This window comes from Tupaia chinensis, unplaced genomic scaffold (genome assembly GCF_000334495.1).
Source record: "Tupaia chinensis unplaced genomic scaffold, TupChi_1.0 Scaffold000557_1, whole genome shotgun sequence".
Taxonomy (NCBI): Eukaryota; Metazoa; Chordata; class Mammalia; order Scandentia; family Tupaiidae; genus Tupaia; species Tupaia belangeri.
In genome coordinates, this window is record NW_006160069.1 from 1236541 (window position 1) to 1262165 (window position 25625).

At 40.4% G+C, this 25625-nt stretch overlaps 1 protein-coding gene across 1 annotated transcript in view; it reads right to left on the bottom strand.

The window, feature by feature from the left end:
- Nucleotides 1-24285, bottom strand: part of MRPL39 (mitochondrial ribosomal protein L39) — a gene marked incomplete at its 5' end in the record, with an annotated part of 25602 nt that extends 1317 nt beyond the window's left edge. The window contains 9 exon segments of the mRNA XM_014591305.1: nt 2258-2305; nt 5614-5767; nt 6950-7015; nt 11144-11256; nt 16052-16119; nt 17815-17914; nt 19950-20089; nt 23348-23554; nt 24267-24285. Coding sequence (XP_014446791.1) covers nt 2258-2305; nt 5614-5767; nt 6950-7015; nt 11144-11256; nt 16052-16119; nt 17815-17914; nt 19950-20089; nt 23348-23554; nt 24267-24285 — 915 coding nt within the window.
- Between the last annotated feature and the right edge of the window lie 1340 nt (nt 24286-25625).

Consider the following 25625-nt stretch of genomic DNA (forward strand, 5'->3'; position numbering starts at 1 on the left):
TGAATGGACATACCCTCTTGCAAACTTTCACAAAAAGTAAAAGAAAAGAAAACACTACACAAGGAGGCCAGCAAGTGGTGTGGTGGCTGAGGTGCTGAACTCCCACATGGACAACTGCAGTTCAAGTCCCAGACCTGGTAGCTTGTTTTCTCATGTCTCTCTCTCTCTCTCTCTCTCTCTCTCTGTGTGTGTGTGTGTGTGTGTGTCACTCTGTCTCTGGTGATCACACGTGTCCTGTAGAAAATATTAAAACAATAATAATAATAAAAAATAATTCTTTAAAAAAAAAAAAAAAGAGGCCAGCAGATAGCATAAGAGTTACGTCACTGAACTCCCACATACTTGATCACAGTTTGAGTCCCAGACCCAGCGGCTTAAAACTCCGACGGGTGCGGAAAAAGCAGTTAGAGTTAGCGTAATGGCTGGGTGGCTGGACTCCCGACTCCCACATAGTTGACTGCGGTTCGTGTCCTGGACCCGGTGGCTTAAAACTCATGCCGGGCGTGTGTGCGTGTGTGCCCAAGATCCCGAGAGGAGAATGGAGAACGGATTGCGGCGTGACCATCCCCCATGGGGGGGTGATTTCTCGCTTTCTGTCTCTCTGTTTCTCTCTGTCTGGCGAGCGCACACGCCCTATAGCAAAAACCACTAAAAAAAAAAAAACCAACTCAGATGGGTGCATATGTGTGCATGCCCATGAACCTGAGAGGAGAATGGAGAAGGAATTGTAGTGTGGCCATCCCCCTGGGGGGTGAATTCTTTCTTTCTGACTCTTTCTCTGGCAAGTGCACATACCCTATAGCAAAAATCTCTCTAAAAAAGAATTTTTTTCACCAAAATGAACTCACACTTTAATTTCATTTCTTCATGAATGTCTTGAAGTACCCCATATTTCTGTTCTGTGTCACTGAGAACCATCAAACAAGGCTAGATCTGGGTTCCTCTATGCCCCCAACACTTGCCCTACACCCTGTATTATCTGTCTTGGTGAAGAGCTCTCCCCAGCTGCCCATACCCAGAATTTGGAGTCCACTTCCTTTACTACTAGGCCATAGGGCCAGTCCACTATTCATTTCTTCTCTAATTTCTTAACTTAAAATAGCGGTGTGACCAACCAAAAAGACAAAATTATTCCATCTTTTCAAATATACTTTCTTCTCAGAAGAAAAGCAAATTGTATAAGCTTTACACAAGCATATTATGGCTACATCTAAATAAAAGTTTCTATCTGTAAATTCATTCAGGATTAGGCTTACATAACATTATAGAAAATAATACATATTTCTAGGGTAACTCCACTCATGTGCTAACATTGAGTTAAAAATTCTGGCTCACACAAATAGCAAATCTTGAACTCATTAATACACAGCAAATAAATGTATAGGCAAAGAAATCCAAAAACAGTAAAAGGAGGTATACAAATGAGAACAAATTAAACAAATGGTTAATTATCTGTTAGAACCTTACTGAGACTGTTTCATGGAGAAGGTGAGACTTGGGTGAGGTACTGAAGAATAAGTGGGATATAAATAAGCAAAATGAGAATGTGAGACCGAGTCCAGACAGAAGAATTATCACAGAGAAATAAGCAACCTCAAAAGCAAGTCTGGTGTGTGCCGCACAGTGTGCCTGCAAGCTTGACTGGTGTTAGCAGAGCAGGGGGAATTAGGGTAAGCAGGAAGAGTTCATAAGGCCAGACTGCACAGGACAGCTAACAGATAACACAGTAAAAAGGGACACTTAACCTATGAAATACTGAATAGGGATAGCCGGGGTCAAGAAATATCATCGCCCCTTTTGAGAAATCTAGATGCTAATGACTCAGAATAAACTACAACAAGTAGACAAATATTCAAATCTTCATTTTGCAGAAAATTCATATTTAATGTCAACAGTCAAAGCAACTTTAAAATATACCTGACAAACCTTATGTTCATAAATTTACAGAAAATTACAGATCTAATTAACACATCACAACTATTAATAAAAATTGTAACTACGGTTCTATTATTTTTCTTCTACCCCAACAGTTTCTACTACCCCATGATATTAACAAAGGAAATGCACAGAGAACCGCCAAATTCCAATTTCACTCTGGCCAGAATATTTGGGATTAACAACCACAACCGTGCTTTAGCTACTGGGATAAATTATTACTGCTCTCTTTCTTTCTTTATCCCTTCCACCACACCCCTTTGGTTGTCATGGCTTAATTTCTTCAGAGAAGAGTGTTCCTTAGGTATCAAAAAACACTTACCATTTTCTGAGATCTTTCCAACAACTTATTCCATATTGTAAAATGTGCCTGAAAAGAAAAGATTTGCTGTGCATTAAATGAAGCAATAAAGTTAAAATAAGAGAGACTGAGTCTTCATACACCTTTTAAAACAAAACAAATAAAAAGCTAGGCAGTACCAATGTTGCTAAGTGGTTACAAAAGTGAATCAGAATAGGAAAAAAAGGTATTAAATAGGACAGCTGCTTTATCTGACATTTAAGGAAAAAATACTCGAGGCCGGACGGCAGTGTAGTGGCGAAGCATAATGTCCTGTAAGTGTGCTGGACACACACATGTCCATGATCTGGGGCTCAGTGAAGATAAGGGTGTCAAGACTCTCCTGAGAGTGCTTCTCTGTCTCTACCTTTCTTTCTTTCTCTCTCTTTCTTCCTCTCTCTTGCTCATGGAATAAACAAACTTTTACAATTTATAAGATTGGCCCTGCATGGTGGCACAATCAGTAGCAAACTGAACTGCAGTGCTGGAAGCCACAGGACTGACCGTAGGTTTGGATCCCCAGGTCAGCATGAAAACACACCAGGAGCTCCCGCAGGTGCCCAAGATCCTATCAAGCTGGAGAACTTGGAAGAAGGGACTGCAATGTGACAAGATCCTATTGAGGGTGCTTCCCTCCCTTCCTCCCTCTCGCCCCCTCCCTCATGCTCACTGTATCATAAGGAAAATAAATAAACCTGAAAATATTTTTAAATAAAAGAAAATAAGACATTAATTATTGAATATGCCATTCTTCCTCTTTTGTCCCTTTTAATCATTGTCATCATAGAAAGCATTCTTTCTAGGGCCAGTCCATGGCATGATGGTTAAGATGGCTGGATCCCACATGGCCAACTACACGGTTTGAGTACTGGACCCAATGGCTTGAAAAACACATGACAGGTTTGTATGTGCATGCCCAAAATCCCAAAAAGGAGAAATGGAGAAGAAACTGCAAATGACCACCTTCCACAGGGAGGGCTTTCTTACTTTCCCTCTCTCCGTCTAGAGTCTTTCCAGCAAGCGCAAATACTCTCTAGCAAATTTACAGATAGAAAGAGTTTCTTCTAATGGGAGGCAAAAATCTACCTCATTTCCTAAGGCTGTGGTTCTTTCCATTAATAGCCAATTTCAACATGCTAGGTTCTTCAAATCATAAGCAATAACAAGAAGAGACTCACTGGGATTCTGACATCTTCACGCTAAATTAATAGACCAAAGTTAAGTGTGGCTGTGAAAGGCCAGTAAGAAGCATCTCTGCAGAAGGAACTGTTCTGTATCTTTACTGTAGCAAAGTCCAGGCCTCAATCATGATACTGTATTTTAATTTTGCAAGTTGTTGTAACTTGGGAAACTGGGCAAAGCGTGAAGGTACATAGCATACCTCAGTATTAGTTCATATGGCCGCTATTTATGCTTATCTCAAAATTCAAAGTCTGAATTTAAAATAAATAAATCAAGGATCAGGAAGGAGCAAGAGCAATGTGGCAAACGGTAGGTTTTGAGTCATAAATCATTAAACTTAGAAGAATACAATCCCTTCCAATGTACTCCCATTTATGCCAATTTGAAAGATTAAAAATACTATCTCTATTTGATTTAGTTTTTTCAACTGGTTCTTTATGAATTCTCTGTTGACATACTGGATAAACTCATTGTGAATCATAAACCCAAGTTTACAAAATAGTAGTGTCATTCAACTTGAGAAAAATTAAAATTTATTTCCTTCAAACTGATAATAAATTAAGTCCAGAATCACATCTACACCCAAACTGGAAGACCTGAAAAGGCTTTACTTACTCGTAAGTGCATGGGTAAAGAGAGACCCTGGAATCTTCGCACAAGAGTTGACTGGGTAGGTTGAAGATTATGAACTGCAGACACTTCATATTGGAAACAAATACTTGTTCTTGGAATAAGAGGGCCCTCACTCACATCAATGAAGTCACCAATTCTGGTATGATTTCAAAAATAAACAAAATATCTCAATATCAAATTCTTTATAACAGTTTGAAAAGAAAATCTATTCATTTTCTTTGCTGCTACATCCAAGAACATTCTACATAACTCAATTCAGGCCCTAACAACCCCTCACATAATGATCTCAAGTAAAAAGAGGCTAGAACTTTAAAAAGTAAATCAAGTGTGGGTCAAGAGGTGGCATGGTGGTTAAGGCACTGGAAATATTTTTAAATAAAAGAAAATAAGACATTAATTATTGAATATGCCATTCTTCCTCTTTTGTCCCTTTTAATCATTGTCATCATAGAAAGCATTCTTTCTAGGGCCAGTCCATGGCATGATGGTTAAGATGGCTGGATCCCACATGGCCAACTACACGGTTTGAGTACTGGACCCAATGGCTTGAAAAACACATGACAGGTTTGTATGTGCATGCCCAAAATCCCAAAAAGGAGAAATGGAGAAGAAACTGCAAATGACCACCTTCCACAGGGAGGGCTTTCTTACTTTCCCTCTCTCCGTCTAGAGTCTTTCCAGCAAGCGCAAATACTCTCTAGCAAATTTACAGATAGAAAGAGTTTCTTCTAATGGGAGGCAAAAATCTACCTCATTTCCTAAGGCTGTGGTTCTTTCCATTAATAGCCAATTTCAACATGCTAGGTTCTTCAAATCATAAGCAATAACAAGAAGAGACTCACTGGGATTCTGACATCTTCACGCTAAATTAATAGACCAAAGTTAAGTGTGGCTGTGAAAGGCCAGTAAGAAGCATCTCTGCAGAAGGAACTGTTCTGTATCTTTACTGTAGCAAAGTCCAGGCCTCAATCATGATACTGTATTTTAATTTTGCAAGTTGTTGTAACTTGGGAAACTGGGCAAAGCGTGAAGGTACATAGCATACCTCAGTATTAGTTCATATGGCCGCTATTTATGCTTATCTCAAAATTCAAAGTCTGAATTTAAAATAAATAAATCAAGGATCAGGAAGGAGCAAGAGCAATGTGGCAAACGGTAGGTTTTGAGTCATAAATCATTAAACTTAGGAGGAAAAGTATGCCAAATATAAGTTTAAAAGGCATGGCATTCCTGAAAGGCCTCACCAGTATTTACTCCAATACCTTCCAATGTACTCCCATTTATGCCAATTTGAAAGATTAAAAATACTATCTCTATTTGATTTAGTTTTTTCAACTGGTTCTTTATGAATTCTCTGTTGACATACTGGATAAACTCATTGTGAATCATAAACCCAAGTTTACAAAATAGTAGTGTCATTCAACTTGAGAAAAATTAAAATTTATTTCCTTCAAACTGATAATAAATTAAGTCCAGAATCACATCTACACCCAAACTGGAAGACCTGAAAAGGCTTTACTTACTCGTAAGTGCATGGGTAAAGAGAGACCCTGGAATCTTCGCACAAGAGTTGACTGGGTAGGTTGAAGATTATGAACTGCAGACACTTCATATTGGAAACAAATACTTGTTCTTGGAATAAGAGGGCCCTCACTCACATCAATGAAGTCACCAATTCTGGTATGATTTCAAAAATAAACAAAATATCTCAATATCAAATTCTTTATAACAGTTTGAAAAGAAAATCTATTCATTTTCTTTGCTGCTACATCCAAGAACATTCTACATAACTCAATTCAGGCCCTAACAACCCCTCACATAATGATCTCAAGTAAAAAGAGGCTAGAACTTTAAAAAGTAAATCAAGTGTGGGTCAAGAGGTGGCATGGTGGTTAAGGCACTGGATCTCACACGGCCCATTCTGCAGTTCAAGTCCCAGACCTGGTGGCTTGAAAATCACACCAGGAGGGTGTGCGTACACACCCAAAATCCTGAAAGAGAATGGAGAAGGACTGCAGAATGACCATCCCCTCTGGCGGCAGGGCGGGGGAGAGATGAGGGGGGATTTCTCACTTTCTCTCCCCAGTGAGTACATGTGCCTTATGGCAAAAATCTTAAAAAAAAAAAAAAAGGAAATCAAGTGAACCTTCTTACTGATATGAATGTAAAGGCTTTTCAGTGTTACAGAATACAGCATGCTATCTAGCACACCTAACTGCCTAAAACTGATAACCTACAGCCTTACAGTAACCCATGGCACAGAGCTCAGAATTCAGTCGTGTGGGACAGAATGTGTCTAGAAACAGAGCATGATTTCTAGAGAAATAAAGTGAAATCCACATTAAGAAAACATGAGTTTAAGAAGAACAGACCCAAGGCCATGGCGTCATTTCATATAGTGCATGGTCTGGGGACTTGTTCCCAATGAAGAATGTCAACATTAAGTATTAGACCTTTCTCTTCCATGTGTCAGAAAGCACACTGTGGTTTAACTCACTTGTAACATAAGCCATAACTAATTACTCAGTATTCATATTTCTGAACACATGTGAGCTACTGTTTTCAATTCATAGCAATAAACATTTTGCCAATATAAAAATTAACTCCATAAAACATTTAAACAATGGTTTTCAACTCTTGAAATGAATGAACAGTAAAGCAGAGAACAGAAATCACAAACGTTCCTAAAAGTAAGTTAAAGCTTCCATTTACCACCATATCAAAACAATGAACAAAGCAATAGAAAGTACAATAAGAATAAGAAAATAATCTATTTTACTCACATACCTTATTCGAGTGAAAAATAGAGCTAAGCCTTACTCCAAATTAATGCAGTAGCCAGTTTTTAGACTAACTTACCTGTGTAGCTTAACAATTCTCTCAGGGTTCTGAGATGCCTTCTGTTCTATGAAATCTATTTTGTACCTGAAAAGCAGAAAAAAAAATTTTTTTTAAACTCTGTCTACAAAAAGATGTTTAAAGTAACCTCTCTTTCTCATCCTCTTCTGCAATACTTTGAGACTGATTAACACATGCATTCTCCCCTTCCTCCCTCCTTTAATCTGGTCAAGGCTCCAGGACTCCACCAAACTCTTACCAAAGTTTTGCATGTACCTACCTGCATGGTACCAACCTAAGGGACACTTGTCAGTCCTCATTTTCTCACCACTACTCACCTCCACTTTTCAAGGGCTCTTTCACTCTGTGCCCATCTCCCTAGGTTAACACCTTGGTTTGTGAGCCTCAGCTACCACTTAGACATTCATATTTTCCTCATCTCTGCCTCTAACCCACCTACCTTTTCTGAGCCTAGAACTGTATATGTAAGACCCTTCTGGATAAATACTAGGTAGGACATACACAAGCCTCTTATGTCCCAAATTTCCAAACTGAAGAAATTACCTCCTCTTTTCCCACCCAAGCTTGTCCTTCCTCCTGATTTTTTTTTTTTGAGATTTTTTTTTTGTTTGTTTGGTTTTTTTGGTTTTTTTTGCTATAGGGCGCGTGTGCTCACCAGACAGACAGAGAGAGACATAGAGACAGCAAGCAAGAAATCACCCCCCAGAGGGGCCGGCCACAACGCAATCCCTTCTCCTCCATTCTCCTCTCAGGATCTTGGGCACGCACACACATGCGCCTGGCGTGAGTTTAAGCCACCGGGTCCGGGACTCGAACTGCGGTTGACTACATGGGAGTCCAGCAACATCGCCATTACGCTAACTGCTGGTCCCCCTTCTGATTTTTCTTAGTGTGACACCACCAACTACCCACATGTCCAAGTGAAAAACCTAAGATTTCTTTGATTCCTCCTTCTCCTTCCCTACCTCCTACAACCGATTACCACAGCCTGTCAATTCTTCTCCCTACATATCCCTCAAAGCTGCCCAAGTCTATTAGTATAGCTAAGGGCACAGAGGGAACTGCACAGTCCAGCCTCAAACCACAACTTATCACTTATTGTAAGAGCTTTCTCTGCAAGGTGTAAATAAATAGTGAGTGCATGCAGTGATGTGGCAAGATTGGGAAGCACGGGTTCATACAAAAATATCCACTGACTGCCAACCCCTTCCACCAGAGCCCCCCATGTATTACTGAGGGGGCCAATTCCCTCGAACACTTGTCCCTTCTAACTCATCTCTAAGAGGTATTCCTGTCCCTTGTGAATCAAAGCCACTAAGTTTCATACTTCCCTCTGAGGCAGAAATACCCAATCCCTGACCCACATGGATCCAACGCTACTCTCTCCTTTCACACTGGCAACAAAATGACCCCCTTCCTTCCGTCACCTACTCAACTGAGTTACCAAAGTCTCAGAAGCCCCTACCCAACTCTGAAAGTTAAGTAGGAGAAAAGCAAATCTCAATGTGCACAGAATGAAAGTTGATTGTATACAAAATGGAAGTCCAGCAGTGTAGATAAGTAGCACTTAAATGTGACTGCTCTAATTAAAATGTGTTATAAGTATAAATACCATATTCCGAAGACTTAATATAAAAAGCGTATGATACCATAAACAGTTTTAAATATTGAGCACATACTGAAATAACATTTCAGATTGCTCAGATAACATTTCCTATTAAAACTGTCTTCGTGTTTGAATTTTGACTTTTCTTAATGTGGCAACTAGAATATTTTTATATAGAGGACTCATACTACATTTCCATTGGACAGCAAGTGCCTATACTTTTGGCATAGAAAGTGACTTCATGTATTCTGATAATCCAAGGTACTGTCTTGTAGAATCAATGCTAAGTGGTGGTTGGTTCTACATGACCTATACATTTTCTTAAATCCATTGTTCTCCAAACTGAGCTAAACACAGCATACATTTTTTAATACATCAATTAATGTCTTAAATAAGAACATTGAAACTTACTGGGTTGGTTGGTTGGTTTGTTTTTGAGAGATTTTTGCTGTAGGGCACATGTGCTCATTGGAGAGATAGAGACAGAAAGCGAGAAATCATCCTGCCAGTGGGGATGGCCATGCCACAATTCTTTCTCCTCCATTCTCCTTTCAGTATTTTGGGCACACATGCACATGTGCCCAGCGTGAATTTTAAACTGCCCAGTCTGGAACTTGAACCACAGTCGACAACAAGGAAGTTCAACAACGTAACCATTATGCTATCTGCTGGTTCCAAGACACACTGTTTTGAAAAATGTCAAGCCAGAATATGGATCAAGGACTCGCATGATTTAACCCAAGAATAAATTTAAGATAAAATATCCCTATGACAGTGGCTAACCAGTGGCACAGTGGTAAAACACACCACTCTGCCAGGCTGACCTGCATGCGAAGTTTCCAGGTTCGCATCCAGAGATCAAGTGTGCCTGCATGCACACACCTACGATCCAGGACTGGATGAGGCTGGGGGTGGATCATGGCATCAAAAGCCTACTAAGGGTACTGTCTGTCTCTCTCATTCATGGGAAAAATTATAAATAAACTTAAAAAAAATCCTTATGAGAATTGGTGATTCAATTTTTTTATACCCAAAGAAATTCTAACCGATAATCTTAACAATTTGCAGGTGCATATTTCAGTATCAGACTATATTTTGCAGCACATATTTCCCTTTCTAATTAGTACTAATTTTCTTTTCCCTTGTTTTTTTTGAAAGGAAAAAATAGTTTATTAAGTAAAAGTGAAAGTACACTCCTGAGAGGTAGGAGTAGGCCTGAGCAAATAGAGAAAGAGAGGCTCAGAAGGCTTAGTTCTAATTTTCTATAAGATAAGATCAAAATTTAGTTTATGGTCTTGCCACTAGCAGAAGATGATAAACTAGAATGTTTAAAGTTGACAAAGAAAGTCCATCAAACGGGTAATTCACACACAGAAGGCTAAGACCTAGCTGTATAAACATTTTATTCCAGCTGTTCGCTCCCTTTCCAAACTGCATGTATTTCATTCTCAGCCTCTCATTTAAAGAGTGGAAGCATGAGGGGAGAGGGGTGGGGGTGATGAGAGAATCTGTAATGAATACAAGAACGCAGGTAAATAAAGGGAAGAGGCTATGGGATATGGTGCATCATAGCAGAGTGAAAAATATGGACAAATACATATTTTTTTAAAAAAAACTAGTACTATTGGGACCAGCACTTAGTGTAATGGCTATGTCACTGGACTCCCATGTAGTCGACGGCAGTTTGAGTCCCAGATCTGGTGGCTTAAAACTCACGCCAGGCGTGTTTGCGTGCGTGCCCAAGATCCCAAGAGGAGAATGGAGGAGAAGGGATTGCGGCGTTGCCATCCCCCTAGTGGGTGATTTCTCGCTTTCTGTCTCTCTGTCTCTCTCTGTCTTTCTGTTGAGCGCATAAGCCCTATAGCAAACACCTCTCCAAAAAAATAAATAAATAAATAAAATAATACTATTAACTAATGTGTACAACATAATATTCAATGTTAAAGAAGATGAATATGGGTATAGTCTTGATTTAACTATTGTATACTGTAGCCAACAATATACATCAATTATATGTTAACCAGAAAACACAATTTTTAAATTTTATTTTATTTATTCATTCATTTATTTCTATTGGACCAGAGAGAGATACAAAGAGAGGAGGAAAGTGAGAAAGCAAGCCACCAGATCCGGGACCCAAACTGTGGTGGGCCAGGTGGGAGCATCCAGCACCTTAACCTCCATGCCACCTGCTGGACCCCAGAACACATAATTTTTTAAAATTATTAAACAGTTTAAAAAAAGAGAAAGATGAAAGGCTGCCAAATACAGAAAATAATACAGATGATTATATGCAATCATTTCACAGTGGAAGACCAAGGGGAAACAGGCCACTATATTAATATAAAAAGGAGGGCTAGCCTAAGAAGCAGAGAGAGAAAATTACCAAGAGGGGTGGAGAACATTCTTCTCAGTGAAATAAATGCGATAAATAAAAGCAAACAGGTGGGCGCAGAAAAAGAGATCTTAGAGCAGAAAATAAAACAGTGTTATATGCACATCAAACATTTAAAAACCTGAGGAGCTTTATTTTCTCCACTACATATATTTTTGGGAATTTTAACTTTCCTTTAAAAGAAAACACTTACTTGTTGTGTTGAAATATTTCTAATGCCACTTGTGCTTCAACTTCTAAAGTTTCAAAGGGAAGATTTTTTTAAATTAAAGCATGAGCATCTCTTGTGAAGGAACGAAGGTTCTCCTTAAAATACAAGTAATAACATTTAGTAACAATATACTTAAAAGCATGGCTCCATAAGCCAGAGAAATAGTACTGTATGTTTAGTACTAAGACTCAAGCTAAAAAAAAAAAAAAAAAAAAAAATTTGTTAGGATATAAAGCTAATAATTTGCCAAAATTAATTGTTTGGACTAGGACCACAAACATTTTCTCAACCCCACAAAATAAAAAATTTGTAATTCACCGATAGCTAAAATATCAACCTACACTAATAATAATAAAAGAAGCCTACAAAGAAATTTTAATAAACATTTCATCTTATATTTGTTAAAACTATGAAACAACAGGGGCAGCAGGTACTATGGTGGTTGGGGTGCTGGACCCCCACGTGATCGAACACGGTTTGAATTCCAGGCTTGAAATTCATGCCAGGCACGTGTGCGTGCATGCCCAGAATCCCAAGAAGAGAACAGAGAAGGGATGACAGCAAAGCCATCTTCCCTGGGGGGTAATTTATCACTTTCTGTCTCTCTATCTCTTTGTGTCTCTCCAACCAGCATACACTTCCTATAGCAAAATTCTCTCAAACAAAAAAAAAAACCTACATACAACAAATAGAAAAGCTAATAAATAAAAGATATACATAAACAGCAAGACATAAAAAATGTGTTTACATTATGAATAAAACTAATTTTATTAATGCATAGAATACATATTATTGTTTTCATTTTTCAGGAAGTTTCACTAGAAATGTAATGTCATCACTGGCCCTATACAAAACATATGTCCAATATTACAAATTTCTGTTGAATGAAAATGTCAGTTTTACACAATCAAAATGATTGATTGGACCAGCTCACGGCCTGATGGTTAGGAGAGTTAGATCTCACATGGCCAAACTTTGCGGTTCAAATCTTGGGTCCAGTGCCATGAAAAAACACACCAGGCACATGTGCGTGCATGCAAGCCCTAAATCCCAAAGGGATGCAGAGATGGAAACGGTACTGCAGCATAACCACACCTCATTGGAAGGTGCATTCTCTTTCTTCCCCCTCTCTCTTCATCTCTCTGGAAAAGCATAAGTGTTCTCTGGCAAATTTTTTTTTTTTTTTTTTGGAGAGATTTTTGCTATAGGGCGCGTGCGCTCGCCAGACAGAGAGAGAGACAGAGAGACAGAAAGCGAGAAATCACCCCCCAGAGGGGATGGTCATGCCGCAATCCCTTCTCCTCCATTCTCCTCTCGGGATCTTGGGCACACACACACACACACGCGCCCAGCCTGAGTTTTAAGCCACCGGGTCCGGGACGTGAACCACAGTCGACTACGTGGGAGTCCAGCAACATAGCCATTATTCTAACTGCTGGTTCCCTCTGGCAAATTTTTAAGAAAAAGTAAAAAAGACTACCAGTATACAATAACATGGCAAGACAAAGTGGGGCAATAGTAATTCAATGTTCCAGAATGCTGATGCCATATTTGAAGGTCCTAGGTTCACATCCCAGGTCTCCCTTAAACACTGGGAACACACCTGTACCCATGATCTGGTGAGCTGAGGTTAGGGGTGGTACGCAGCATGAAGACTCTTGGGAGTGCCCCTCCCATACATGATCACACACACCATCTCTCACTCTCAGAATGAATTTTTTAAATGATAATATATATTAGCAATGTTTATGACATTTTAAATAAAAACTGTAGTTGCATTTTCATAAAACATCACGTACTGTTATGTAAATAACTGTTATAATAAATGTATTTCCATAAACTTCCTTTTTACATGAAATCACTGTCCCTCCTTTTTTATTTTTTGAAAGTATTTTTTGCTTTAGAGTACATGCGCTCACCATATAAAGATAGAGAAAGTAAGAAATCACTCCCAGGAGGAACAGCCACGCCACAGTCCCTTCTCCTCCATCCTCCTCTCAGGATTTTGAGTACACATACACACGTGCCTGGCATGGTTTTCAATCCACCAGTCCAAGACTCAAACTGTGCAGTCAGCCAATATATTAATAGTATCCAGCCACCTTAACCTCCACACTACCTGCTGGTCCACTCTTCCCCACTTTTACAGGACAATTACTATGTTAAAAAGTCCACATTTATGGTATAATATAACCTCTCTTTTGATGTATCTTGGCCCTACTTTCTCTTCACCATCTGGCCAAACCAGGGAGCCTACAATCAACTAAGAAATTACTTTTTTCAAGTTTTATCTTTAAAAAAATGAGAAAGGGCCCGCAAGTTTCATGAGGGTTGAATCTTGATTTCTCTAGTTTTTACTTAACTTCTTCCAAAACCTTCTATTCTTAAATTTGGGGACATACTTGAAAAGGAAGGAGCGACACTGTCTATAGCCCAGAGATCATGAAGAACCAGTTCAAATCCTTTCCCATCCCCTCTCCACCTCTTCCTTTACAATTTCTTCCCTCCCTCTCTCATTCTTCCTTCCTGTTTCCCTCTTCTCTCTCTGGCTATCAAATAATATGGACATGATTAGTTTAAAAGTAACTTCCAAAGCCAAAATTTAAAGCTCTGCTATGGCTCCAAACCCTTGCTTTGAAGAACTACAGTTTGGGGGCTGGAAGGTAGTGTGGTGGGTAAAGGCACTGGACTCCCATATGACCAACCACAGTTCGAGTCCCTCTCTCTCTCTGTCTCTCCCTGGTCAAATTTTAAAAATAATAATAATAAAGTTAAACAAAATAATTCTTTATTAAAAAATAATAAAATAACTACAGTGTTTCACTAAATCTAAGATATGACCTTTTTTAAAAGAATTATTTAATTTTATTTATTTATCATTATTATTTTTTAAATTTGACTCAAGAAAGAGCGAGAGAGAGGGAAAGTGAGAAAGCAAGTTGACAGGTCCAGGACTCTAACCATAGTTAGCCACATAGGAGTCCAGGGCCTTAACCATCATGCTACCTTGCTACCTGCTGGCCCCAAAGATATATCATTAAGAAAAAACTATTATATAGTAGTTCTATTATACACAGTAGACAGAATCTTACAGTCCTAGTTGATAGTTTATAATTAAATTATATTAATTATATTTATATTAGATTCTGTCTACTGTAAGGAACACCTATTTTCAGGCAGTGAAGTGTGTAACAGTGTACCCAGTGGAATTGGTCTAATGGTATCGTTTCCCCCCCTTTCCTTTCTTTCTTTTTGACTTCTTTGTCAGAGAGAGAAAGCACCCGTGAATAGAGACTGGACATGCTATAATCCTTTTTCTTCCATTTCTTCTACCCATCAAGATTTTGGGCACACATGCAAGCACATGTGCCCAACATATTTTCAAGCCACCAAAGCCAGGATTTGAACTGCAGTCGCTCATATGGGATCAGGCTCCCTTAATGACCATACTTTGGGACCTTCCCCTCTCATCTCCAGACTACTAATCCACAGGACATATAATTATTTGCCTAATGAAGCATATAGGCACCAGATGGTGGCAGAGCAGTAACAAAATTGGACCCACGTGGGGTTATCATCCCAGGATCTCCCTAAGCACACCAAATACACACATGAGCTCATGATTTGGGGTGATCTGGGCTGGCTGAGAAGGGGTGGATCACCATGGAGAGACTGTATGGGGAGGCCTATCTCTCTCTCATATAGAAGAAACAAAAATTTTGGCTCTGTGGCCTGATGATTAAGGCAGTCGGATCCCGCGTGGCTAATCACACAATTTGTAACCCAGTCCCAGGGGCTTGAAAAACATGCCAAGCATGTGGGCATTTTTGGCCTAAATCCCAATAGGACGAAGAAATGGAGAGGGCATTATGTGTGACCATGCCCCTCTGTGGGGTTGCTGTCTCTCTCTCTCTCTCTCTCTCTCTCTCTCTCTCCCCTTCTGGCAAATAAATGTGCTCTCTAGCAAATAAAACAGTAACTCGGCATGTGTCTGCCTATTCTCTCCAGTACTGACTACATCTTCAGCTAGACCTTTGGTAACCATCACACGTTCTGCCCACTGAGTACCTGATCTACACTGTCCTTCTTAGCCAGACCCTCTTGCTACCCAAGCCTCCTAGACCACCAAGGAGCACCATCACTGTGAAGGCAGACCATGCAAAGAGTTTAGCTTGTTGCTGGTTGGTTTGCTGCTCCTCGAGTTAGCTTTGTCTAAGTCTGACTCCTTGATTCACTCCGGCTGTCAGTGTGACTTCTGGGTATACAGGGATCTCAACAGTACGTAACACGTCAAAACAGTTCAGGGCTGTGGTCTCCAAAACATGCTGTAGGAATCCAAATAAGTATGACTCCAGGCCTCCACCACATCAACCAAGATAGTTAAGGTTATATTGCACATTAAAATCATAAAATAAAATCACATTGTACATTCTCAGCATCTTGAAAACCACTACCTTAAAAATACAGAAGGCACTTCAAGAAAAGATCAGCAGGACATAAAGCTTCAAGACAACCGATGATGCTGTTGTAAAAATCCTTGTCCACATGCCTGTCTTAAATACATTAAAGGCAACAATGAGGGGCCAGCAGGTGGCGTGGTGGCTAAGGACACTGGACCCCCACACAGCCAGCCACCCCGGACCAAGTCCCGAACCTGGTGGCTTGCCTTCTCACTTTCTCTCTCACTCTCTCACGCTCCTCTGTCCCTCTCTGACCAAACTAAAAATAAACAAGATTAAATAATTCTAAAAAAAAAAGTGCCTTAAAAACAAAAATTAACAATGACAGATACATACACAGATTATTTTAAATATCCTCAGTGTACAGTACCACTCAACAGCATGGCACAGACTAGAACTCTAAAATCAATACTCCGAAGAGTAGACTTACTTTTGTTGGCATCCATTCATCAAGTCTCTTATCCAAAACTACGTCGTAGCAAAAGGCTCCAGCTATTACTGTAATTCCAAACCAAATAAAAAGTAAAATCAAGTAAGTTAGGTCACAAAGTTACTGACTTGCAACAACTGAATATTTAAACTACAAAATGAGGGGTTAGTGGTCTCTCCCAACACTACAAATCATAAAATGATCCCAACTTCTTACAAGAGCTCCATCGAATTTTCTCCACCCAGAAAGTTGGCTCACTTTTTGTTAACCCAAAATTATCGATATTTTTTAAACATACAAGTTTCTTCAGGAATACTATCACTGCAGCGATTTCCAACAGTTACTAGGTACAAACATTCTAAAAGAACAAGATATTTAATAAGCAGATGAATATGTAAATAGCTGTGAAATTTTAATTTCTTTTTTTTTCTGGGAGAGGTTTTTGCTATAGGGCATGTGCGCTCACCAGACAGACAGAGAGATAGAAAGCGAGAAATCACCCCCCGGGGGGATGGCCATGCCGCAATCCCTTCTCCTCCATTCTCCTCTCGGGATCTTGCGCACACACACACATGCACCCAATGTAAGTTTAAGCCACCGGGTCCAGGACTCGAACCACAGTTGACTACATGGGAGTTCAGCGACACAGCCACTACGTTAACTGTTGGTCCATGAAATTTTAATTTCTTTGGATTTTTTTAGGTTTTTGCCATAGGGCGTGTGCATGCACTCACCAGAGACAAAGAGAGGGAAAGTGAAAAATCACCCAGCAGGAAGGACAGCCACATCGCAATCTTTTCTCCTCCATTCTCCTCTCAGGATTTTGGTCATGCACACAACACAAGCCCAGTGTGATTTTCAAGCCGCCAGGTCCAGGACGCAAACCATGATTGGCCATGTGAGAGTCTAGAACCTCAACCACCATGCTACCTGCTGGCCCTAAATTTCTTTTTTTTAATGTTTCCTCAATTATCTTTTTTGTTGGTTAGTCCTTCTTAGAATCATTTCTTCACTTCCTCTCAAGTATTTTTGGTATGTATACATCTATCTTTTTTTATGATAGCACTCATGCACATGAGACTAAAAGAAGAGAGCACCCTCCACTGAGTCTGGTCACACCACTGGCTGCATCTTTCAGTCCTCCAGCCCATCAGACCTTGCGCACATGTTTCAGGTGGACGAGGCTGAGGATGTGAACTGCAGGCACCCATGGAAACTGGCTTCTCACAGTGTACTACCACTACACCACAAAGCTAGCCCAGCTACTGTTTTTTGGTTTAGTTTTTGTTTTTTCTTTAAAGTGACACATGACCCTACTACATATACAGTTATTAAGCCCTAGTTTTGCCAAAATTACAAAGAATCTACACCTTTCACCTTCCCAGTGATGTCCATCTCCAGGGAATTGGGCATTTCTGGGGAAATGATGTCACCTGAGCATAGTTTTTAAACAATCTACTTGAACTCCCATTTCTTCCTCCTCTACCCATTCAGTCTGAAAATCAATGCTTACTGTAGTAAGAAATTAACACGGAGACAGTGTAATTACATTGAATTTATATTCAAGAGAAACACTTTCCACTAATTCTATGCCCTCCAGAGACTACTTCGTATTTCAATATAAGAGGATGGATTTTGGTACCTACAATGAATTAGACATGTATGATGATAACTTATATTACCTAAAATTAGAAATGAACGCTATAAATCATCAAAATATTGAAGGATTACAAGAAACCCAAGTATTTATATGCAAACATTACCAGGAACTCCCGGAGCTCTGACCAAACTAAGCATGTACTGGTCTTTGAAGGCCCTTTCTATTACACAGCCCATCATCATGGCACAGGACCGCCAGTAAGCCTAGAGAGAGGGAAAACGGGTAAACACAATACCCCTAAAGTTTCTGTAACATTAAAATTTAAGTCAGCTTTTAACTTATGAAATATTTTCAGAAACGGGTAAACACAATACCCCTAAATTAAAAGTTAAGTCAGCTTTTAACTTATGAAATATTTTCAAATATTTGCCTACTCTCAGCCTGCAGTAACAGTTACCATCAGGCCTGACTTTACCTCTGTCAAGCAAAACCCAGGAAAGAATAAAGCACTAACTTCATGATAACATGTCTGTGCAAGATATCAGACACTGAGTAGTTACCAACCAATAGATAATCTTACGATCTAGTAATAGCTTTATTTTTAGCCCAAAACGTTAACTTGTTAACAAACTTGTGCTAAAATTAATATATTAATAATGACCTGTTTATGCACCATTTACAAATACAGAGGGAAAAACTCAACTTGTAAGAATTACTCATGAGTCCTTTTCTGTACCTAAGAAAACACATCACTCATGTTGCCCATATTTATAGACGAGAAGCCTCACCACTAACTGGGCTTTCATTTAACTAGCACACTGATACACGGACGTGGCAACTGGGAAATCCATGCAGTGACCTCATCAGTCATGAGGAAAGACGTACATCCTGCACCACACCTGCCCATAAGCCCCTCACTGACACAGCTGTAACTGGGCCGTGCCATGTAGAAGCTCTTCTCCACATCTGAGGTCTACAAAAGCATGGTCACTTGGTTACGTGTGGCAGAAACTGTTGCACTGTATGTAACGCAACTGTATTACACTAAAAACAATACAGACCCAGGCACTGAGAAAAGGAGCCAAGGGTATTTCTTCATCTATCTATTTAAATATTTGTAAATGCCTGCTGACTCCAGTCAGAATGCCTAGGTTTGAATCTGGGCTCCACCACTTCCTACACCAGTAACTTTGGTTAACTGCTGAATATCTCCTTGTCTCAGTTTATTTGTCAGGAAAATGGGAAGACTAGGACCTACTTTGTAGAGTTTGTATAAAGGTAAAGTGAGTTAATACCTGTAAATCACCTAGAACAGTGCCTGATACATAGAATGTTAGCTCTTACCAATATCACATTCCTATTTAAGTATTTCATTTCAACAAATATTTATTAAACACTATTATATGTAAGTCAAGAGCTAGATCCAATAAGAGAAATAATTCCTGTCTTCACTGAGTCAAGAATCTAATGCAGTCAACAGTTTATGTTCAAGATAAACTTAAAACACTGCATTTAGGAGCTAGCCAATTATCAGCAGATCTTAGAGGAAAGAATTAATTCTGACAAGCAGAAACCTAGAAGGTCCCATAGAGTTAATGGCATTTTAATTGAGCTATAAAAGATAAATAGCATTTTAACAGGGAGTTAAGAAAATGCTCATCATTGAAGGAAGAGCATCAAGAAAAGCAAGGAGGATAACACAGCATGAACATGTAGAGACCCCCGTCCTCTAACTATGGTTACAGCAAAGAGGAAGTGGAAAGCTGCAGGGGACAGGGAAGCTGAAAAGGTAGGCTGGAGGTAGATTATGCAGGTCCTTCCTGGAAAGTTATGTTATCAAATAGACAAGGTCTTCAGGATTAAGTGGCTGAACCTTGGTCGTATCACTTTATTAAACTCTTACATGACTGTGAAGAAACTCTAAGTATTTAAGAAAAAAGGGTGGACCGCAGCAGAAGTGGTTCCAAGGTTACTGAAATCACCCAGAGAGGACAGCCAAAGGCCAAATTCAAGCAGCAGCAGTGGGAAGAGAATCACTACCAATGCAGAGGCTGTTCAAGAAATGTAAGCTGAATAAAGATATGAGTGTAAAAGATATGTCAGAGTTTTCTCATTCCAGACTACTAAGGAATAGATGCCACTGGTATTCTTCGAACCATAAAAATGCCTAATAAGTAAAACACTACCTAGTACAACATTTGATTTTGGCCATAATTACAGATTTCCTACTCTACCAAAAATCGGTTTCAATAGCAGAAAAAAAAAAAAACTGAAAGAGATAAAAGAGATTGTACAGACCTTATTTACTTCTCCTGGATCAGGATCTTTAAAAGTAAGAAATTTAATTTCACAGGACTTGGTCAACGGCTTATACATGTCCCAAGGCTGTCCATCTACAAGAGCCAGGATGGACTTCCTGCAGTACCACTCATTCAAATCTAGGGATTTTAAAAAGATTGATGATATAAATTTAACAAAACTTGAAGTGAAAGTTACACGTTTAAGTGCTAGCTTAAGAAATAAAACAATGGAAAAGCAATATTCTACAGACTGTCCTTTTTGGAGACAAAAAGCGTTATGTATTACATATGTAACCAATAGAGAAACAAATATCCAACACATCAAGGTATTGCTGATTATTAACAAAATTACCCAGAACAAAAATAACCAACACTAAGTCTAGTTTGAAATTAATTTATCAATTATCAATAAAACAATTTTCCAAGAGCTATAATTATTCAGAGAACAGCATCATGGATATACATGGATAGATACATACACACCTTAAAAGAAAAGAAAGATAAATATGCACACACATAGCTAGTCTAAATTAGTTTGGGGTCTTGCTCCCAAACCATCTTACTGCTACAACATGGACTCTTTGCATTAAATACAATAGTGATCGTTTTTAAATTATTAATATGAATTCACATATAGGCCAATCAACTCTGGTCTGTCCTATGACTCCAAAATTTAATCTAATCCTGTATAGATGTTTTACAAGCACACAGCTACTAAAAAATACTACAGGGTCTAAATGATAAGCCATTACATAAACTCCATAAAAGCAGGATTGTGGACTCATCAGTATACCCAGAGCCTAGCATCAGGCCTGGAAATAGCAGGTGCTCCATAAAAGCTTACTGAATGACTGAAGATCTGAATGACAAGGAAGTCTTAGGGAAAGGGTCACGCTGAAAGTGCTCCAGAAATTTCTTCTCTACATGTAATATGCATAAAAGTAAGAGCCTGAGCTTTGTCTTATCTTCTTCTGTCATCCTAATACTTATAATATAGCAGAGCTTAAAGAAATACTTAAAAACCTGATGAGTATGGGAGCCAGCAGGTGGCATGGTGGTTAGGATGCTAGACTCCCACATGGCCAAATACAGTTCGAGTCCCAGACCTGGTGGCTTGCTTCCTCATTTTCCCTCTCTTTCTCTGTCTCCGGTTGAACTGAAAAACGATAATAATAATAATCATTGATAAAATTAAATAAATAATTCTCTGAAAAAGAAATAAATAAAACCTCATGAATAAATATTTATAAGTACTTGGGACCAGCAATTGGCATAATGGCTATGTCGCTGGACTCCCATGTAGTCGACCGTGGTTCGCATCCAGGACCCGGTGGCTTAAAACTCACGCTGGGCGCGTGTGCATGCATGCCCAAGATCCCTAGAGGAGAATGGAGGAGAAGGGATTGTGGAATGGCCATCTCCCCTAGGGGGTGATTTCTGTCTCAGTCTCTCTCTCTGTCTTTCTGGCGAACGTACACACCCTATAACCAAAACCTCTCCCCCCCCCAAAAAAAAATGTACTAATTCAATGTCAGAGTAAAGGAAGATCCAAAGTGTGCATTCTTTTTTGTTTGTTTGTTTAAGAGAGGTTTTTTCCTATTGGGTGTGTGTTCTCGCCTAAGGCACAGAGAAAGAGAGACAGAAAGCGAGAAACCACCCCCCACAGTTGATGCCCATGCTGCAGTCCCTTCTCTTCCATTCTCCCCTTGGTATTTTGGGCATGCACATGCACCTGGCGTGAGTTTTAAGCTTCCAGGTCTGGGACTCAAATCACAGGCGATTACATAGGAGTTCAGTGACGTTAACCATTATGCCATCCGCTGGTCCCCAAAGTGTGCACTCTTTAAGCCAGCTTAAGCTGGTAACTAAAGTTAACTACTTAAATTGAATCATTATAAAGTTTTCCAAAAGTTTAAACAACGCAGCTAGTTATGCCTATGCGTATCTATTTTAGGAACTTTCTAATTTAAATATTACCAGTTCTATCAAAACTCTACCCAAACATTTTCAAAAACATTATTTAGGGGCCAGCAGGTGGTGGGCTGGTTAACGCGCTGGACTCCAACCTGCCCAGCTGCAGTTCGAGTCTCAGATCTGGTGGCCTGCTTTCTCACTCACTCTCTTTCTGTCTCTGGTGAACACATGTGCCCTATAGCAAATTTTAAAGTAATAATAAATAAAATTAAAGAAATAGTTCTCTAAAGAATAATAGTATTTAGTGATCTTCCCTCCATTTCAACAAATCACACATGGGGCTATTACCTCCCTTGAGATATAAACAAAACAAGTATTTTACCCCAATCACATTCAAGTTGTGCACATTTCCACTCACACATTTACCACACGTACTAATAAATATAAACAAAAATAAAACAGGCAGGAGCCAGCAGGTGATGTGGTGGTTAAGGCGCTGACTCCTACATAGCCTCCCACATAGCCCACTGCAATTTGAGCTTCAGACCCCACGGCTTGAAATATCACTCCCAAAGCATGTGCATACCCCAAATCCTGAGAGAAGAATGGAGAAGGGATTGTGACATGCCAATCCCGGGGGAGGAGGGGGATTTGTCACTTTGTTTCTCTCTGTCCCTCTCCAGCAAGTGCACACACCCTAGGCTAAATAAATAAATAAATACATGAATACATACATGTATACGGTATGTGACAAGTTGATAAAGGATAAGTTAGGCTTTAAACAGTCAGGAAAAAAAAGGGCACCAAAAAAAGCTGGTCATCTCAGGCCAGAGCAGTACATTTATTCCAAAAATCTTGTAATGAGACCTGCACAGTGACACAACATTCAAGTCCTGTCTAAATCAAGCAAGCACACCAGTAACAATGCATTCAGGTTTGGCCTTCTTCTGCCAGGGAAAAAAAGGAAAAGTGTTAGTTCCCTCAAACAGCCAGATTCAAGTAAGCCCCAGGACAAAGTATACACTACGTGCCAACACTGCAATACCCAGAGTACCCTCCAGAGCTAAAGAGACAGTGAGTAAATAAAATATCAGATAAAGAAGTTCTGGAAATTTCAAGGAGTAATTACAGCATTTGATCTCTTCTGCACAATTTCTTCCACACAAGGTCAAAATGTATCCTGAGGGACCAGCAGTTAACATAATGGCTATGTCACTGGACTCCAATGTAGTCAACTGCGGTTCGAGTCCCAGACCCAGTGGCTTAAACTCACGCTGGGCGCCTGTGCATGCAGTGCCCAAGATCCTGAGAGGAGAATGGAGGAGAAGGGATTGCGGTATGGCCATCCCCCCTGGGGGGGTGTCTTTCTCTGTCTTTCTGTCCAGTGCACGCGCCCTATAGAAAGAAAAGAAAAAAAAAAAAAAAAAAAAAAAACCTCAAAATAAATAAATAAATAAAATGTATCCTGATTCTGTTACTTACGCATGGCACAACTATAAGGAGTTGAAATGTTTTTATTCATCACAAAGACAGTTCCAGGGTCAGTTTTTCCAACATGTTTAACTTCAATCTTCTCAGTTCGTGGAGTTAATGATAACTGTCTGCTTTTCTCTTTATTAAAGAGATCATTCCGCATTTCTGTCAGTTTAGTCGGTGACAGCTGAGTAGCTGCTGATGTTGCTATAAATCCTGCAAAGTTACAATAAATATGAAGATCAAAAAACTTTAAAACATACTGCCCACAATTTATCCCATCCCACTGTTCCACTACCATCGTCCCATAAATTAGAAAAATAACAACTGTAAACCCTGTTAGTCGAAAATGCGCTGAGACAAAACTTACAAGCACTCTCTACAATACTACTAAAAACCACAGCTAGCCAAGATACACGCCTCTACTTCCAATTTTTCACACCACGTTTCTATTTCCCACAAATTTCCTCTGTCATGTTCCAATCGGAGTTTACAGTATGGGGCAAAAAGTAACCAGGAAGCAGAGTCAAAATAAAAGCAGAGTCATAGGAAAGATAAAGTAGTCGGTGGGAAAGGATCTTGGAGAGGACAAGAAAGACACAGGAGACTGGGGTCCCACGCCATAAACATTAAAATCCAGGATGTGGAATGGTGAACTTATTTTCCAAACCCCAAAATCAGGAGATTTGGCAAGGCAAATACCAGTATTCCTACGGAAAGGGAACACGTTTAAACGAAACGTGGGCTCTTTCCCAAAGGTGCCGCCAACCTCTCCCGATCCCTCACGCCGGCAGCTTCGTCCTCCGCAGCTGGGAAGGGACGTAGCCAGCGTGAGGGCTCTTCTGTCTACGGCCCCACGGGACTCCCTCAGACTCGTCAGACTGGCTCTAGGACTCGCTGCCCAACCGTACGGAAGCTTGGCACTTACTCCAGCCAGCCCCGTCGCCAGGGACTCTGCAGCAGCCGCAGACACCGAGCACCCCGAGCCATTGCCTCCATCGCAGCCGGGGAAGCCGCGGTGCAAAGGTCCTTTTCGGCTTTCCTCCCCCGGAAATAGAGCCCGCGCCCCGGGTTCCGCAGTTCAGTTCCGTTCCGGACCCGGAGCTCCGGCGGCGCGCCGCCACACGGGGGCGCGTTCGCGCTTCGCGGAGGATTGTCTTCGACAATGCGGAGTCCCGGTGCAGGGACGCGATCCCGAGCGTGGCACGGAGGTGCTAGGACCCCCAGGGCCATCGGCCCGCCGCTTCGTGGGCTGTGCAAGGAGGCGAATATCTCCTCTCCCGCGCACGCCATGTCCTACATCGCGGTTCGAGCCTGGCCGGCCGGGGGAAGTCCGTGGCTGCCCGCGAAGAATGTTCCTGGGGAGGAAGACTGGGAAAGATGGCTTGCCTTTGCTCTTGCTTTCGCGGTCAGCCGACCGCATCTAATAGTGCCTTAACTGCCCGTTTTGCAGAGGGGGGTTGGTGGAGCGGCTGGGGGGGGGCTGCGCCCGCCTCTTTAGCCATATTCCTGTGGGCATCAGAACACGTCCTGTTGACCTTGGACGGACCTCTGTAATCCGCAGGGCTCTTTACAGATTATCTGGATTATTTATATAGTAGCCACAGACCGTAGAGAGCAGAGTAAGAGGTATCCCGAAGCGGAAGTTTTGTCTTTTTCCACTGTCTGATCCCAAGAACCCAACACAGTGGGTGGTGCCCAGTGCACCCTCAGTAAATGTTGAATGAATGCATAATCTTGTAACACACACACACACACACACAGGTGGAGGAGCCAGCAGGTGGCGTGGTGGTTAAAGGCCGACCACAGTTCGAGTCCCAGACCTGGTGGCTTGCCTTCTTGCTTTCCCTTTCTTTCTCTCTCTGTTTCTCTCTGGTCAAAATAATAATAATAATAACAAATGGAATTAAATAAATAAATAAATATTTTTTAAAAACACCTCTGGCACAGTAGTTAATCCCTGTGTTTTACCAGGATGTCATTACTATTTAAAGTAAGCCTTCCAAACCTAAGTCTGAAAGTTGTTTAATATGACTTTACTGAGGATATAGGTTTTACAAATTCAGTCCGCGGCCTTTCCCCTCATTTGTTCTTGGATTTGCAAGAGGAACACAAGTCGCCAACAGGTGGAAGTGCCAGCTAAGGTACAGACGCTATGACTCTGGGTCAGGATAGGTCGAAGGTCTCCCTGGCCCAAATATGCACTCACAACTGGGCAAAGAAAGAGGAAGCTTTATTTATTTATTTATTTATTTATTTATTTATTTATTTATTTAGAAGAGGTTTT